The 16,908-nt window shown below is 46.4% G+C and overlaps 2 protein-coding genes across 3 annotated transcripts; one reads left to right on the top strand and one right to left on the bottom strand.

Moving 5' to 3' along the window:
- Positions 1-2,436: 2,436 nt before the first annotated feature.
- LOC133129699 (pyroglutamyl-peptidase 1-like) lies at positions 2,437-9,162 on the bottom strand. Its single transcript, XM_061243960.1, has 5 exons — positions 8,898-9,162; positions 6,612-6,664; positions 5,947-6,063; positions 5,500-5,732; positions 2,437-3,294 (listed from the first exon to the last, which is right to left on the bottom strand). Exons 1-5 carry the CDS (start codon positions 8,929-8,931, stop codon positions 3,102-3,104), a joined length of 630 nt encoding a protein of 209 aa, XP_061099944.1. The 5' UTR covers positions 8,932-9,162; the 3' UTR covers positions 2,437-3,101.
- Positions 9,163-10,796: 1,634 nt separating this feature from the next.
- lsm4 (LSM4 homolog, U6 small nuclear RNA and mRNA degradation associated) lies at positions 10,797-13,937 on the top strand. Of its 2 annotated transcripts, none has more exons than XM_061243958.1 (5): positions 10,797-10,943; positions 11,487-11,528; positions 11,616-11,714; positions 12,509-12,695; positions 13,147-13,937. In XM_061243958.1, the coding sequence occupies exons 1-5, from the start codon at positions 10,941-10,943 to the stop codon at positions 13,242-13,244; spliced, it is 429 nt and encodes a 142-aa protein (XP_061099942.1). In that variant the 5' UTR covers positions 10,797-10,940; the 3' UTR covers positions 13,245-13,937. The 2 variants fall into 2 exon arrangements, with proteins under 2 accessions (XP_061099942.1, XP_061099943.1); XM_061243959.1 differs by lacking the exon at positions 10,797-10,943 and adding an exon at positions 11,092-11,327.
- The last annotated feature ends 2,971 nt before the right edge of the window (positions 13,938-16,908 follow it).

Genomic DNA, 16,908 nt, shown 5'->3' with positions numbered 1-16,908 from the left:
ATATATATATATATATATATATATATTTATATAAATATAAATATACATATGTAACATTCCTCAAGCTCAAATGAAACCACCCGAAAAGTCTGTTACATTTTGCCCCGTGTTAGATTTGGCCCCACTCCCCCCTATTTATTATTATTCTTATTTATTAGACTTAATAAAAGTTTTCTGCCGCTGTAGCCTATTCACTTAGAGTTATGATGCGCTGTGTGTTCAGAGATGCTCTTCTGCACACCACTGTTGTAATATGTGTTTATTTGTGTTATTGTCACCTTCCTGTCAGCTTTGACCAGTCTGGCCATTCTCCTCTGACCTCTCGTATTAACAAAGTGTACTTCTGCTCACTGGATGTTTTTAGTTTTTCACCGCATTCTCTGCAAACTCTAGAGACTGTTGTGTGTGAAAATCCCAGGAGTTTCTGAGATACTCAAACCACCCTGTCTGGTGGACATTCCACCACTGAGGAACCAAGAACCAACAGGCGTGACCGTGCAGCTCAACCACCAGGTGCTCGTAGTGAGGGAACCACAAGGTGACCAGAGCTAGTACACCTACTTCACTAACAAACTACCGGTACAGGTGTACACATTCCTAATAATGTGCTCAGTGATTGTATTTCCCCTTTAAATTCAATAGCAATTTCACAGTCACGAAGTTCAATATATTTCTTGGCACCATTTTAAGTACTGCACATTAAAATAACTTCAAAAAGGGAAGAATTCTGCAGAGGCATGTGCTTTATGCCAATGTTGTTAATTGAGTGGTTTTTATCTGGGCCATTATATAAATACTTTATTTATATTATAATGCATTTCTAAAATTAATTATTCGACCAACCTGTGGTATTTTGGTTTAAAAGGCATTGCTTGTTATGGTAGAACCTATGCACTTGTAAGTCGCTTTGGATTAAAAGCGTCTGCCAAATGACAAAAATGTAAATGTAAATGTTGTTGCAGAATGGGCCGGGGCCTGCAGGATGACCGGTTTCCGCAATCCCAGAATTCCTGGATATCCCGGGACGCACGTCCATCGCCTTTTCAAGCGTTCCTTCCAGGCCGAATGTCCGGAATCCGGAATACCGGATCTGCGCTACAGCGTCCGCTCACAGACACGAGCCATCCCCATACACACTAACGCGAACTACCTGCCGGCCATCACAATACTAAACCACCGTTTTAAGCCAATATCTTTAACCCTTTATGTAATTAGAATGTTCGTAGTGGATGTAACCATCACTACTGGTAACTGAAAACAATAAGTTCTAGAACACCGCCGTAAAAAACATATAGCCAAGCCATATAACACAAAACGTACAATTACACACTTATTTTCCATAATTTCTTGTCACAAAGCTAGCACACAGAGTTTGGGTCAAGTTATGCATTTCATAAGCTTAAAAATGCACATCATCCTGGAGCCCTAACTGAATTGATCCCACTTCTGCCCGCAGACGGTTTAATAATTCACCATTGAAATGAAAGGGAGAGTCGGTGTAACAGGTAATGTCACAGCTCCGCCAGTAGAGGGATGTACAGAAATGCGAGTATATAACAGTTGAAATCAAATCAGGCGCTATTACGGTGTGCAAATGTTATTTTTTTTTTAACCTTTATTTACGCTATTTATCTACTGTGAACATGCCGCGCCACCACCATCCAGGTCAGGATGGGCGAGTGTAGAAACGGACCAAGGGTCTGTGACGTCCATACAGTCCAATGGCGACATCACCCACCAACTTTCCATGGGCTTCGGAAAAAAGCGTTATGACACCGCGGAAGTGGATATTTGGGCATGACGTTCGGATAAATCAGACTCTCCTAACTGTGAGATACGGCGACTGCAGTGATGCAAACTGCTCCAGATTCGTCAACAAAATTTCAGTATTATCCAAATAACACAATATATAAACAAATCGGCACACGGGGAAACATTGGATGAAGAAGAAACACCTATTGAGTCTACATTTTCTTGTGGGAAAAAAAGAAAAATCGCCGTCTCATTTTTATGTAACCATTGATTAATATTGAAAGGGTGGTTTAAACACCCTATACTGGAGCCAGCCGCAATGGCGCTAATCAAACAGCGTCTCTCAATTATACCAGGAAACGAGCCCCAAAAACTTTTGGTCTGCTTTGTTTCTGCTGCCTGGGACGACAAAGCTTTACTACACACCGGTGCCCCCTGCTGGTTTGGAGAGGGACTGCATGCTGGCCTGAGAGCCCAGCGCGTGACCCTATACACACGCTTCCGCTCCAAACGCCGGACACCAACGACTCCGGGGTGAATACATTTCCCGTGCAGGACTTATACATTTAGGCACCATTTTAAGAAAGACCATTAACCCAGAGTGAATGCTGACATATCATAGGGTACTAGCTGGGAGAGGAAGAGGCAAAACATTTAGAAACACAACATTTTTGAGAACAGAAATTAGTTGTCAAAATATATTTTTTATTTATACAAGGATTTGAAAAGTGTCAAAGGATGATTTCAGCAAACTAAAGGCCACATATTTAATATGCTATTAAAATCGTGTCTTGTGCAAATATGCTGTATTTACATGTGACCTATCACAGCACAGGCAGTGTAAAAATATTTTTTTGATTTTCTCCACACAAATCCAGAGTACATATTTGGGATCATTCTCCCGGATGTACACCTGCTTGGTAACAGAGAGCAGCATATTCTTGTCTCCTTCCTCAGTTGAAGTTCTGCCCATTTTCTTTTCAGAAAAGCACTGGTGGTCTGACAGTCTCAGACTCAGCTGGAATGGGGTGGTATGATTTACAAAGGTCAAATTTCTATATTTGTTTCAGGAGATAATTCCATCGCAGGCAAAGAGGTCTGTCTGGCTGTCTGGCTGGCTGTCTGGCTGTCTGTCTGGCTGGCTGTCTGGCTGTCTGGCTGTCTGCCAGAGGGACACTGTGAAGGCAGAGGTTTGGCTGCATCGCAGTTCTTCTGAGCGTAGTGGCCTGCGAGTGCTGTCCCTGTGCCTGGGGAACGGTGGCTGCTGCTGCTACGCGTCTCTAAAGCGCACAGGCCATCTGATTGGTTGTCGCCGTGGTGCCGCTGTGCAGGGGGAGGGGGCGGGGCTCTCAGTGTCTGTGCTTGCAGTGATTGGTTCCCTGGTCCTGTCCCAGCTGCTCCAGCATCTCCAGGAGGACGGCTCTGAGGGCGTGGCCTAACTGCTCGCCGCTGTAGGGCTCCTCCAGAGGGGGCACATGCACGAAGGCCGAGCAACCGCCACTCAGGTGCAGAGACAGGTAGTACGTGTAGTCACACAGGTACCTGCAGAAAGAGAGACAGGTAGTACGTGTAGTCACACAGGTACCTGCAGAGAGAGAGACAGGTAGTATGTGTAGTCACACAGGTACCTGCAGAGAGACAGGTAGTACGTGTAGTCACACAGGTACCTGCAGAGAGAGAGACAGGTAGTACCTGTAGTCACACAGGTACCTGCAGAGAGACAGGTAGTACGTGTAGTCACACAGGTACCTGCAGAGAGAGAGACAGGTAGTATGTGTAGTCACACAGGTACCTGCAGAGAGACAGGTAGTACGTGTAGTCACACAGGTACCTGCAGAGAGACAGGTAGTACGTGTAGTCACACAGGTACCTGCAGAGAGAGACAGGTAGTACGTGTAGTCACACAGGTACCTGCAGAGAGAGAGACAGGTAGTATGTGTAGTCACACAGGTACCTGCAGAGACAGGTAGTACGTGTAGTCACACAGGTACCTGCAGAGAGAGAGACAGGTAGTACGTGTAGTCACACAGGTACCTGCAGAGAGAGAGACAGGTAGTACGTGTAGTCACACAGGTACCTGCAGAGAGAGAGAGAGAGAGAGAGAGACAGGTAGTACCTGTAGTCACACAGGTACCTGCAGAGAGAGAGACAGGTAGTACGTGTAGTCACACAGGTACCTGCAGAGAGAGAGAGAGAGAAAGAGACAGGTAGTACCTGTAGTCACACAGGTACCTGCAGAGAGAGAGACAGGTAGTACGTGTAGTCACACAGGTACCTGCAGAGAGAGCGACAGGTAGTACGTGTAGTCACACAGGTACCTGCAGAGACAGGTAGTACGTGGTCACACAGGTACCTGCAGAGAGACAGGTAGTACGTGTAGTCACACAGGTAGCAGAGAGAGAGACAGGTAGTACGTGTAGTCACACAGGTACCTGCAGAGAGAGACAGGTAGTACGTGTAGTCACACAGGTACCTGCAGAGAGAGACAGGTAGTACGTGTAGTCACACAGGTAGCAGAGAGAGAGGCAGGTAGTACCTGTAGTCACACAGGTACCTGCAGAGAGAGAGACAGGTAGTACGTGTAGTCACACAGGTACCTGCAGAGAGAGCGACAGGTAGTACGTGTAGTCACACAGGTACCTGCACAGAGACAGGTAGTACGTGTAGTCACACAGGTACCTGCAGAGAGAGACAGGTAGTACGTGTAGTCACACAGGTACCTGCAGAGAGAGAGACAGGTAGTACGTGTAGTCACACAGGTACCTGCAGAGAGACAGGTAGTACGTGTAGTCACACAGGTACCTGCAGAGAGACAGGTAGTACGTGTAGTCACACAGGTACCTGCAGAGAGAGAGGCAGGTAGTACGTGTAGTCACACAGGTACCTGCAGAGAGAGAGAGAGAGAGAGAGAGAGACAGGTAGTATGTGTAGTCACACAGGTACCTGCAGAGAAAGAGACAGGTAGTACCTGTAGTCACACAGGTACCTGCAGAGAGACAGGTAGTACGTGTAGTCACACAGGTACCTGCAAAGAGAGACAGGTAGTACGTGTAGTCACACAGGTACCTGCAGAGAGAGAGACAGGTAGTACGTGTAGTCACACAGGTACCTGCAGAGAGACAGACAGGTAGTACGTGTAGTCACACAGGTACCTGCAGAGACAGGTAGTACGTGTAGTCACACAGGTACCTGCAGAGAGAGAGACAGGTAGTACGTGTAGTCACACAGGTACCTGCAGAGAGAGAAAGAGAGAGAGAGAGAGAGAGACAGGTAGTACGTGTAGTCACACAGGTACCTGCAGAGAAAGAGACAGGTAGTACCTGTAGTCACACAGGTACCTGCAGAGAGAGAGACAGGTAGTACGTGTAGTCACACAGGTACCTGCAGAGAGACAGGTAGTACGTGTAGTCACACAGGTACCTGCAGAGAGACAGGTAGTACGTGTAGTCACACAGGTACCTGCAGAGAGAGAGGCAGGTAGTACGTGTAGTCACACAGGTACCTGCAGAGAGAGACAGGTAGTACGTGTAGTCACACAGGTACCTGCAGAGAGACAGGTAGTACGTGTAGTCACACAGGTAGCAGAGAGAGAGACAGGTAGTACGTGTAGTCACACAGGTACCTGCAGAGAGACAGGTAGTACGTGTAGTCACACAGGTAGCAGAGAGAGAGACAGGTAGTACGTGTAGTCACACAGGTACCTGGGGAAAGCGTGTTTGAGACAGAGAGGGGGCGAGTTATACGCACCTTCCAGCGTCTTTCGACACGGTCACAGCCACGTCCAGTCCGGAGGCGTTGACCCGCCTGCAGACGGTTTCCATGTCGATGACGGAGTCGATGCAGTCAGCTCCGCCCTCCACGCAGCACTGCGTATCCGGGCAGAACCTGCAGTTGTCAAGGCGCTTGTAGCCATGGTTATGCCCACACATCTCCAGGGTGACGGTTGTGGCTGCTCCGGACACGCCCACATGGACCACCAACTGCCCCCGACACACACACGCGCACGCACACGCACACACACACAAACTTCTTAGTTATTTTCATAAGGGTTCCTAGGCCAGTAAGGCACACCTGAACATTCATGGTGGCAGGTTGAGGGAGGGGTTAAGGAACCAGTCTTAAAGGGACATTTACATTTGCAGATAAATTCTCAGTGTGGAATTATGGAGAGGAATTCTCAGTGTGGAATTATACCTGGGGTTGGTACTGTTCCCATAGCGACGGCAGCAGGCGGTTGACTGCCTGGTACTCCACTGGCACCTCCTGTACATGCAGCTGCACATCAGGGCCCAAACCCAGCAGCTCCAGCTCCTGCAGGGAGCGACAAGTACGCACTCAGAGACCGCTCCTCACACACACACACACACACACACACACACATTCAGAGACCACTCCTCACACACACACACACACACACATTCAGAGACCACTCCTCACACACACACACACACATTCAGAGACCGCTCCTCTCTCACACACACACACACACACACACACACACACACACACACACACACACACACATTCAGAAACCGCTCCTCTCACACACACACACACACACACACACACACACACATTCAGAGACTCACTCACTCACTCCACTCACTCCACTCACTCCACTCACTCCACTCACTCCCAGCTACCCTCTGCAAGAGTCAGACTCCACAGGTCATGGCACAGGGGTGAGGAGTCTCTAGCTCCCTTTACACAAAATTAATTTACTGTCATTACATTACATGTCATTTTTCTGACGGTTTTTATCCAAAGCGACTTAGTTGATTACACTCAGCAGGGGACAAGCCCCCCTGGAGCAATGCAAACGGGGTAGCTCTGGTGCGTGAGGGGTGTGGTCAGATCACCTGTACTGCCACCCAGCTGGCGTTCACTGCATGCTCTCCAAACGGCCCGAAACCTGAAACACAAACCAAACAGTGCGGTCAGGCGTGCCAATCCACCTCTGCTGTTTTATGTTAATTATACGTGTACATTTGGCTGTATGTCATCTTCACACTCACACAGGGGAGGATCAAAGGTAACTGATTCACTGTTGCCCTAGTCTGTGTAGCACATCTTCTGACTAAAAGCTTCAATTAGGCCACTGCTAACCAATGCACGTACCCACATACACCAAACATCCTCACAATGTTGCTGCCACGTAGTGACAACGTTATGACACTGACAAAAAGGTTCCAGTAACATTGTGAGAACATTTTGTGTTAGCTGGGAAGAAACTCCAGCAAGGGACAGCAATTATACTTGTTACACAAAACAAGCCAAGACTTTTTATCAATGTTCCTTAATAACAACTGTAGCGGTCTTTCAACAAACACACTGCAACTTCATATGAACGATACGGACCATCATAACTGTCACGACTCAGGACAGATGAACCAAGCGCAACCAGGAAGCACGCAGAATAAAAATGTTTATTCAGCTCAGGGCTGATCAAAACAGCGGGGGTAATCAGAGTCCAAACAGGGTAAGGCAGTCTGATAAGGTACAGAGGGTAATCCAGAAACCGATAACCAAAAGTCCAATCAGAGTGCGGCAAGGACAGAACCAAGACCGAAGGAAAATCCAAAAAGCAAAGGTAGGGGTACACAAACAGGTCAAAGCACGGAACAGATGGTCAAGAAAGCAGGAATGAGAAACACATTACAATCTGGCAAGGAACAGACAAAGACATATGGATATATACACACAAGTAAATTAACTGAAATGACAAACCAGTGCGAGTACGGTGAACGGGTAACAAGACAGGTGAAACGAATGAATGAATGTAAGGACTACGGAGAGAGAGAACAGATAAAGAGCACGAACACAGAACAGGAAACAGAAAACGCCAAAACAGAAAAGAACACGGAGTATGACAATAAACATCTCTGTCAATAACCAAAGGTATTCGCAAGGCATATTATTACCAAGTGAGAGAAATATGATATAACGGTTATGATATAATGGTTCCTCTTTAGGGGATGCGTTATAGCTGGGGTGTCAAACTCCAGCCCTGGAGAGCCGCAGTGTCCGCTGGTATTTATGGTTTCCTTTCAATTAGCAGACAATTAAGGCCTTGAAAACAAGGTGGGTGGACCTGTTAGTCAAGGAAAGACTTAGGAATGCATCTCTCGTGCTGAAACGCACCAGAAACGAGCAGACACTGCGGCCCCTCCAGAACTGGAGTGGCACCCCTGCATTATAGCTGCCGTATTAGAATGTGGAAACAATATAATGTTATAACTTCTTTAATTCACTCCAGAACGCACGGATCACTTCACAGTATCTGAACTGCAAGGTCTTGACCAAATAACTTTTTAAATGTATTGTATTAAAAAAAAAAAAAGTATTTTATATATATTGATCCTTAAAATCCTACTTTACTAAATGAGACAAAAGATATTGGCAATGAGATAAGACAGTTTGACTAATTTAATTTAAAGATTTGCCAAAGAAATAAGAACGTTTCACTTGTCAAGCAACTTCAGTCATATCTGTGTAATTATCGTTAGTGTCAGTGCGTGTAAAACAAAGGGCCCTCAATTGTACTAGGCTATAAATAACCGGACCCCGGTCATGCTTTAAATATCTGCTTTGCATACGAGGGAAAGTAACGTTATGGTCGGTTGGTTGCTTGCGTCGTTGCATAACGAGCTTATGTTAGCCGGTTCCGAGCAAAGTCTAAATCGTTAGCTATTTTTAGCTAGCTACTTCGCTTTCTTCAAACAAGTGGGAGAGCCAGCTACACAGCAACATTTTAAAACACTAAAAGATCTAGCGTCGCCCGAAGAACGCTTCTTATAAGACTAAGTTATATTAGTTATGCCAAGCTGTTCTCTCACTCTATATACATTAATATCACCGCCGTTAACCACTTCGTACTTGCTCCCCAAATATTGCATATTTACATTACATTGCATATGCAAGCTAGATCCTGGAATTAACGTTAGCTAACAAGCAATGTCACTTAGGTAGGTGTCCCTGACGTTTGAGGAAAAAACTCGTTAGCGTCCTTTCATTTAGTTGGGGAGTTGTTTGATAGGTTCCGTAGTAGTAGCCCAGTGTACGCTAGCCTTTGTGAAACAGTCGGCTAATGAACGAGCAAGCATTCAATACACCGTAAAAGGTTTGCCTGAAATCAACACACTTACCGGTTACAACAACTGTCCTTTTACCATTATCCATCCTCTTCACTCTGCAGTCAAAATGTTACAAGTTTATGTTTTTTCACAAGCGGCGAAATCTACGCGAGTCAGTGGGCAGAGTGTGTCTACACTTTCTGGAAGGCTTAGTTTCTTGTTCGAGCTCCACCCTCAGCACCCCCATATGCAGCCCCTCTGGTAACACAAGTTCTCACAGGAATCACACGTTGCCTTGCGAGATCCACTGAAGGCCTTTTGAGGCTCAATGCACATGCGTAATGCAACCGTTTTTTGTAACCAACACAGCTGGTTGAGCGCGAGGTACTTTCCTTCCCTCGGTGACGCCTGGAAGGCAGCGGGTTCAGTTAATCACTTCGCAGGCAGCTTTTCTTTAATACATTTGTACAAATCTATCTGTATCTATGTTACTGAGCTAGCTAGTTTGCTAAACCCGTCGCAATTTGTTTTCTAGTTTTACAAGCTGCTGCCTTACATTACGTCATTTAGGCAGGGAAAATACCTTGGGTGCCGGTTGATGGGCGTGTGGTTTTCTATTCTCTATTAACAATGTGGTGGAATATGATTACACCAAATCGTTATCGGTCAGACAATTATGGAAACAATCTTTTAACACACGTAGCCGAAGTGGGTATTTTAGGGGACCTGTGGTGATAAGCAAAAGGACAACAGTTTATCCAGTTAGTGTTTTTTTTACAGGTGAACTTGCACACTTCCCACCAGTTGCCATTTCAGACTTTGACTTGTTTTTCAGGCTTTTCTGGGGGGTTAAATGTTGTTTTTAATCTTGGTCTTTGATTTCATAGTTTGAACTCAGACCCTACACCCCTGCCAGACCTCTTCGTTCAGCCTCCACAGACCGCTTGGCACCTCCCCCTCTCCGAACCTCCACCTCACGCTCACGACTACTGTCTGTTCTGGCTCCGCGGTGGTGGAACAAACTCCCCGTTGAGGTCAGAACTGTAGAATCTCTCCCCACCTTCAAGTGCAAACTGACGCACCTCTTCAAGCAGCATCTCTCCCCATCCCTCCCTACCTCCCTGTGAACCTTAATTGTTGTCTTTGTGATTTATGTTGTGTTTCGGTATTTTTAGTTGGCTAGGTAAGCAGTATTTGGATAGTTAAGTTTGGTTACTTTTGCTTTGTTGTTTGTTTGTTTATTTGTTGTTTAAAAAATAAAATAAAATAAAAATAGGCCCTGGTCCTTATCTTTGTTGTACGGGTAGCAATTGAAATTGTACTTCCCCCTAGGGTCTTTCAGCGCACTTATCCCTAGTTATGCACTTTGTTGTACGTCGCTCTGGATAAGAGCGTCTGTCAAATGCCAATAATGTAATGTAATGTAATGTAATGAACTCATCTCTGTGTTTCCACTTCATTTCTGTTTCTGCACATACACAAAAAACACCTTTGAGTTTATTGTTGATGTTTAGTCAAGTCATATCCTGTTGTGCATTTTGTTGTGAGGGCTCTGGGTCTTAAAATAAATGCTATAGCCTATATCTAGAGTAGATATTTTGATGTCCAACAAAAGAGTTTTTATTTCTGTGACTGAGGAAAGTCTCTCACACATGAGTCTTATTTTCAATTTCTCATTAATTTATGAGTAATTATTATATTCTTTTTTGTTTTTCATCTGAGAAATGACCAGTGACCACTAAACTGTGTGATAATGTGACAACCTGTTTGCCATGGCACTGTACAGAATTAAAGGTTAATTAAATGGATGCAAATCATGATAGCGTTCTCAGGTGAAATTTGTTGTGAAAACGCTTTGGTGCAGCGCAACCAAACCCGCAGCTGACGAAGACGACGTAACTAGTTTTGGGCACCTCGATTGGACGCCGGCGAGGCCCACTGCATTGTATATGGGCGGTCCTTGGTAATTGAACTCTGTGATTGGGGTAAAAAACTTAGCGCGGAAATGTAGGTTGTGTATCTTGAACCATACGATAGCCAACGACCACAGCACACAATCAGCGGAATTGCTAGTTAGCTAGCGTGTTTAAAGAAACTTTAAAGAAAACCGTTAAAATGGTGAGTTCATTTTGTGGACGGAATTGCTAATTCACTGCTCTACTAAGTGTCAGGAATATCAAACAGAATATTGCCAATGAGTTGTAATTTCATTGGTAGTTTGGATCAAAGCACGAAACCCGGCTTGTGGAATTTAGCTAGCTAGCTAGTTCGTTCCCTCTTACGTACATTGATTAATTTACTGTATTCCGCAATTTATTGTTATATCTACACTGTCCGTTATCTAGCTAGCTAACTAGCTACTGCACTACGTAACGTCGGTTGCTAGCTAAGGTTCCGTATTGGCAAACATGTCAAGTTAAATAGCTAGCGGGCTAGCTAGGTGGACTGCTTACTTCGCTAGCTAGCTATGTAACGTTAACGTTAAATGTGCATTTTCAACAGGTAATCTCTACATATTGAGATATTGATTTGCTTGTACCTTTGTATGTATGTACCTTTGGTCGGTACTAACCTTAGCAATCACACAACCGCGCATCTTTTCATTTTTGGGGGGGCTCGTGATTTCCTTGCCATGCCTTAACGTTACCTCCTCGTTCACAGCTGCCCCTGTCTTTGCTGAAGACGGCACAGAACCACCCAATGGTAAGTAGCACCCAGAACGAAAATATAACGGGGAAAATGTCCTTTTTTTCGACCGCGAATTTGATTTTCTGCCTTTCTTTTGCAAAGTTGGTGGAGCTTAAGAACGGAGAGACGTACAACGGCCATCTGGTCAGCTGCGACAACTGGATGAACATCAACCTGCGGGAGGTCATCTGCACCTCCCGGGTAAATTAAATATATAAATATTGGGAAAATATGCTGAGTAGTTGTTAAACGAATTCTATAATGGTCAAATGCCCAGCACAATATTCAGCATCTCAGTGCACTTCCCCAGTGGGCTTATAAGCAGTGCTTGAAACACACACCGATAAATGCACAGGTGCACATGGAATCATTGCAAGCAGGTAGAGACACCAGTGTGAACATATCTCCAGACAGTAGATACACATGCAACATTTCCCCTCAATCCCAACAAATCTGCCTCTACAAAACAGCTTTTTGTCCCAACTGGTGTTACTGGGAGGTTAAGGGGTTTGCAGAAAATCCTTGGGCTCATTCCAATCGCATATTTTTCCACCTCATCTGCTCGGTCTCGCATGATCCGGAAATCGATCAAGGTCCGGCATGGAAAGTCAAATCTGTGAAATGTTCCTTCTACTAGCTAGAAGCCAGGAGCTGGGAGGCTCTGGAAGATTTCTTTAGCAAAGAAACATCAGCACATACTTTGCAGAAGTAATTTTTGTGTGAAGTGTAAATGATTGACCTGTAGATCCACCTCTCCCTCGACTTTGCTCCTTTTTTGCCGATGGCTGGAGTTGGGAGCGGGATGTGAAATACAAGCGATTGGAAAGAGCTCCGCGTGTTTATTTTTGTGCACTGTAGAATGGTACCACTAGGTGGCTCTGCTGAGCTGAATTACAGAAAGGTGCGTCACACTTTGATTGTGTTTATTGCTTTTCGTCATTCCCGCTGGACAGAGCGGTCGGCGCTGATTCCGTGCGTGTCGTTATTCCCCGCAGGACGGCGATAAGTTCTGGAGGATGCCGGAGTGCTACATCCGCGGCAGCACCATAAAGTACCTGCGCATCCCGGACGAGATCATCGACATGGTGAAGGAGGAGGTGGTGACCAAAGGCCGGGGGCGGGGGGGCGCCCAGCAGAACCGGCAGCAGCAGAAAGGGGGGCGAGGCGGGGGCCCCGGGAGAGGTACGGGCGGGGCGCACACCCCCTCAGGTGGGGAGGAGGGAGGGGGTTTATATCGGGTTAAATCGGGTGCTGGACAAATTAATGGCCATTTTGAGAGAGCCTGATTTGGGACGCTCTCTCAGACGGTTGGAAATCTCCCTCAAGGCAGTCGGAGGGAACTCTCGAGATTCCGAGCTGTGAAAAGTGAGATTAGAGCACAAGTCTCTGTTAAAAACACTCAGGGTTACTGGAGCTGGATAACTGCACTGAGTAAAACCCAGAACTCTCCGGAATCAGGAACACGGACTGAAGGAGAAAGAGGTGGTCTGGGTTTTGCTCAGTGCAGTTATCCCGCTAACTCGGTAATCCTGCTTCGTGATTCAGGCCCCTGGTGTAGGAAAACTATAAAACAAAGCCATACCTGTTGCCATAGAGTTTGTTTCCCTGACAAACCCGATTGTCTCCTCTCCAGGTGTATTTGGCGGGCGTGGCCGTGGTGTGCCCGGCGGTGGGCGGGGCCAGCCGGAGAAGAGGCCGGGCAAGCCGCCAGGCGTGAAGAACCAGCACTGAGGGGGCGGAGTCAGCACTGAGGGGGCGGAGTCAGCACTGAGGGGGCGGAGTCAGCGAAGGGGGGGCGGAGACAGCGAGTGTGCAACTCATACAGCGGCCACCAGGGGGCAGCGTTGACTCGGCTCACCGCACCACACTGCAGCCAGAAATATCTCTCCCTCTCTCCCTCTCTCCCTCTCTCCCTCAGCCTCTCAGCCTCTCAGCCTCATCCCGGGCTCTCTGGATCCAGCACTGGGAGACGCCAATCACAGTTTTCAGTTTTTCATAACACTTTGTGTTTTACGCGCAGAGGAAGAATAAAAAATAAATAAATAAATAAATAAAAAATCTGCCTGCCCCTAACAGGTGTAGACCGGTTTAGACCGGCTGATGCTGAGCCGTGACCGGATTGGAAGATGTGTTGTTTTATGTGCGATTAGTCAAAATTAAGGACTCTATCAGCGTGGTATTTTTCTGTAGTGTTTAACCCCACCCCAGCCCTTGGGTAGAGCGACCAAGGCAGGTAAAGGTGCTCTAAACCTGAGGGGGAAGGGGACTCCCCATCTGCAAGTTTGCTGTATATTTTCACTTTTTAGAGAGATGCTTCTGAGAGATGTTCTCGGGGGAAAGGCCCGTATTGCTGATGTGTTTGTTTACATGGGGGGGACGGGGACAAATAATGCACAATAAACTCTGTTCTTTTGTTTTGTTAAACATGCAAGTTATTTTACTGAATTGAAAACGAAAAGAGGTCAATGCTAAAGAACATGGAGGGGCTAACCGCAGCTAGCAGCTAAGGAACTAAAGAAGGCTCCCAGCCAGGGAACTAACCCCACTCTTGCTGCTCCGGGAGTGACATCACATCCCATGTGCACTTCAACTACCTGAATTCAGACAGACACACAGATAGGCACACAGACAGATGTACTGGCACACAGACAGGCACACAGACAGACAGGCACACTGGCACACAGACAGACACACTGGCACACAGACAGATGTACTGGCACGCAGACAGGCACACAGACAGACGTACTGGCACACAGACAGGCACACAGACAGACAGGCACACTGGCACACAGACAGACACACTGGCACACAGACAGGCACACATACAGACACACTGGCACGCAGGCATGAGGAGGGAGGGAGTTGTTTCTTGCTCAGTCGTGTTTATTTTCTCCCCCCGGAACACGGGAGAGGACTCCGATCAGCGCAGGACACGTATTAATAGATATTCATTTGACACCATCGTATCCACAGGCTCCGGCAGGACTAATACCAGATAATACTTTAAATACCGGTCACCGGAGCAACATGAGTTTTTATGTATCTCTGTCTCCTAACACCCTGGGGCCAATTCGCAAGAAACACTTTGTTCATCTGACACGAAAGCAGCTTACAGTGCAGTGGGTTCACCGCGGTGAGAAAACGGCACTCGGGCGAAGCTGAAATCAAGTGTCCCTGTCGATCGACATGCCTCAAGACCTGCAAGATATCACCAGAGAAGAGCTTGTTTTGTTGTTTTTTTAATGTATAACTTGGAAATTGGAGAGCATTAAAAGACAGGGTTCATACGTTTGTGAAAAACAGGCAGTGTTCACAAGCTCTGAGCCAAGCAGCCTTCATTCTTCATAAACATGCCACTGGATGTTCCATATCCCTTACTAAACATGCAGTCAGACATGTTGAGCTATGCAATTCAAATTTATAAAAAAAAAAAAACATCTCAAAATTGCATTTGCAATGCAAATACACTTGTGCAGTTCATTACATTACATTACATTTTACATTAATGGCATGTGGCACACATTCCTATCCAGGGTGACATACAGTTGATTAGACGAAGCAGGAGACAATCCTCCCCTGGAGCAGTGCAGGGTTAAGGGCCTTGCTCAAGGGCCCAACGGCTGTGCGGATCTTATCGTGGCTACACCGGGGATCGAACCACTGACCTTGCGTGTCCCAGTCACTATGCTACAGGCCACCCCACGTTCAACTTTTTAATATTAGTGGAAAGTGGGTGAGAGTAGACTTTTTTTTTCTTCTCATTCCCATAGCTTGGTATTAGCTTGGGGTAAATGTAATTTGCATTAATTGCACTGAAATGGAATTGGCCTCCCCAGCCTACGAAAGGAGGGCCCCGCCCACCCTGTGACATTCCCGCCTTGCTGTGGACGAACCCCTGACCTGGGCTGAACTCACACAGGAATCCATTTTACACTTCATGCAGTGAGGATGTTTTTTTAAACAAAATGGCTGTCAAGTATTTTTGTAAACAAGACACCTAAATTTCACGCTTGAAGGTAAACGCAGTAACTTGTGTTTGTGTAGAAAAGGAACCTTATCTGATCTCTCACCTAAAGCCCAGTTACCAGCAGTGAGTAGACGCAGGTAAACTACATCCATCCATTTATATTCTATCCCAGCATGCACTGGGTGAAAGGTAGGAATAAACTCGCCATTTGCTCACACACTCCTTTTTAGAGTCTCCAGGTAGCCACACCAGTTAGCCACACCAGTTAGCATGTCACTGGACTGTGGGATGAAGCCCACGCACTGGGATTCATACGTAGTCCCCTCTCACTGTGAGGCAACGCTCTGCACGATATCAGCATAAGTAAATATTCTCTCACCAGCAGACAGGATTCATCACTTTACTATAAACATTAGTTACTAAAAATAGAAATGCTAACACACAGCGGGAATTGTAACGCAACCAATGGAACAAACTAGAATACAGACATCAAAGCACCAAAACAAAATGTGAGGAAAGTCCCTTCGGAGAAGAATAATGGCGATCAAAGAACAGGCTGGTTGTGTTGGGCCTGTTGAACCGTACCATGGCGATCTGGTGCTTAAACCTTAAAGGCCTGGCTACTGTGCTGAGACCTAGTGACCATGCTGAGTGCTGGTTACCACGGTGAGAGCTGGTTACCACGGTGAGAGCTGGTTACCACGGTGAGTGCTGGTTACCACGCTGAGAGCTGGTTACCACGGTGAGACCTGGTTACCACGCTGAGAGCTGGTTACCACGCTGAGTGCTGGTTACCCTCAGTGGTGGTGGGGGGAGGGGGGGGGGGAGTGCATGTCTGTTTTCGTTGCTGCCGCTCCCTGATATTTGTACATGTCGACTGCGTTCCACTCTCCCTCCCTCTGTCCCTCCCTCCCCTCTCAGGCTGGGGAGTGACTCATACATTCTGTGTGTGTGTGTGTATGTGTGCTCTGTGTGTGTGTGTGTGTGTGTGTGTGTGTGTGTGTGAGGGTAATGTGTGTGTGTGTGAGGGTAATGTGTGTGCGTGAGTGTAATGTGTGTGTGTGTGTGTGTGTGTGTGTGTGTGTGAGGGTAATGTGTGTGCGTGTGAGTGTAATGTGTGTGTGTGTGTGTGTGTGTGTGTGAGGGTAATGTGTGTGTGTGTGTGTGTGTTTGCAGTGTCATGGGAGGGGCCATTTATCTGTTTTCCAGAGAAGTGTCTCTCCCTCAGGCTGCATCCAAAAAGCACTTTATTTTAATTTTATTATATTTAGAAAAATATATAGTCTTCTTTGGGTCTCCTACATGCGTAATGCAAGTTTGTGGTGTTTTTTGTTTTGTTTTTACAAATATTCAAAGATGCAAATGCTTTCAATTAAATGCAGAAGTACTGGGACGACTTTTTTCAGTTTTGGCTCTGCACTCCAGCAC

The sequence above is a fragment of the Conger conger genome, chromosome 5 (genome assembly GCF_963514075.1).
Source record: "Conger conger chromosome 5, fConCon1.1, whole genome shotgun sequence".
In the NCBI taxonomy this organism is placed as follows: domain Eukaryota; kingdom Metazoa; phylum Chordata; class Actinopteri; order Anguilliformes; family Congridae; genus Conger; species Conger conger.
The sequence above is the reverse complement of the archived record's forward strand: the minus strand, read 5'-3'. Positions and strand labels throughout refer to the sequence as shown.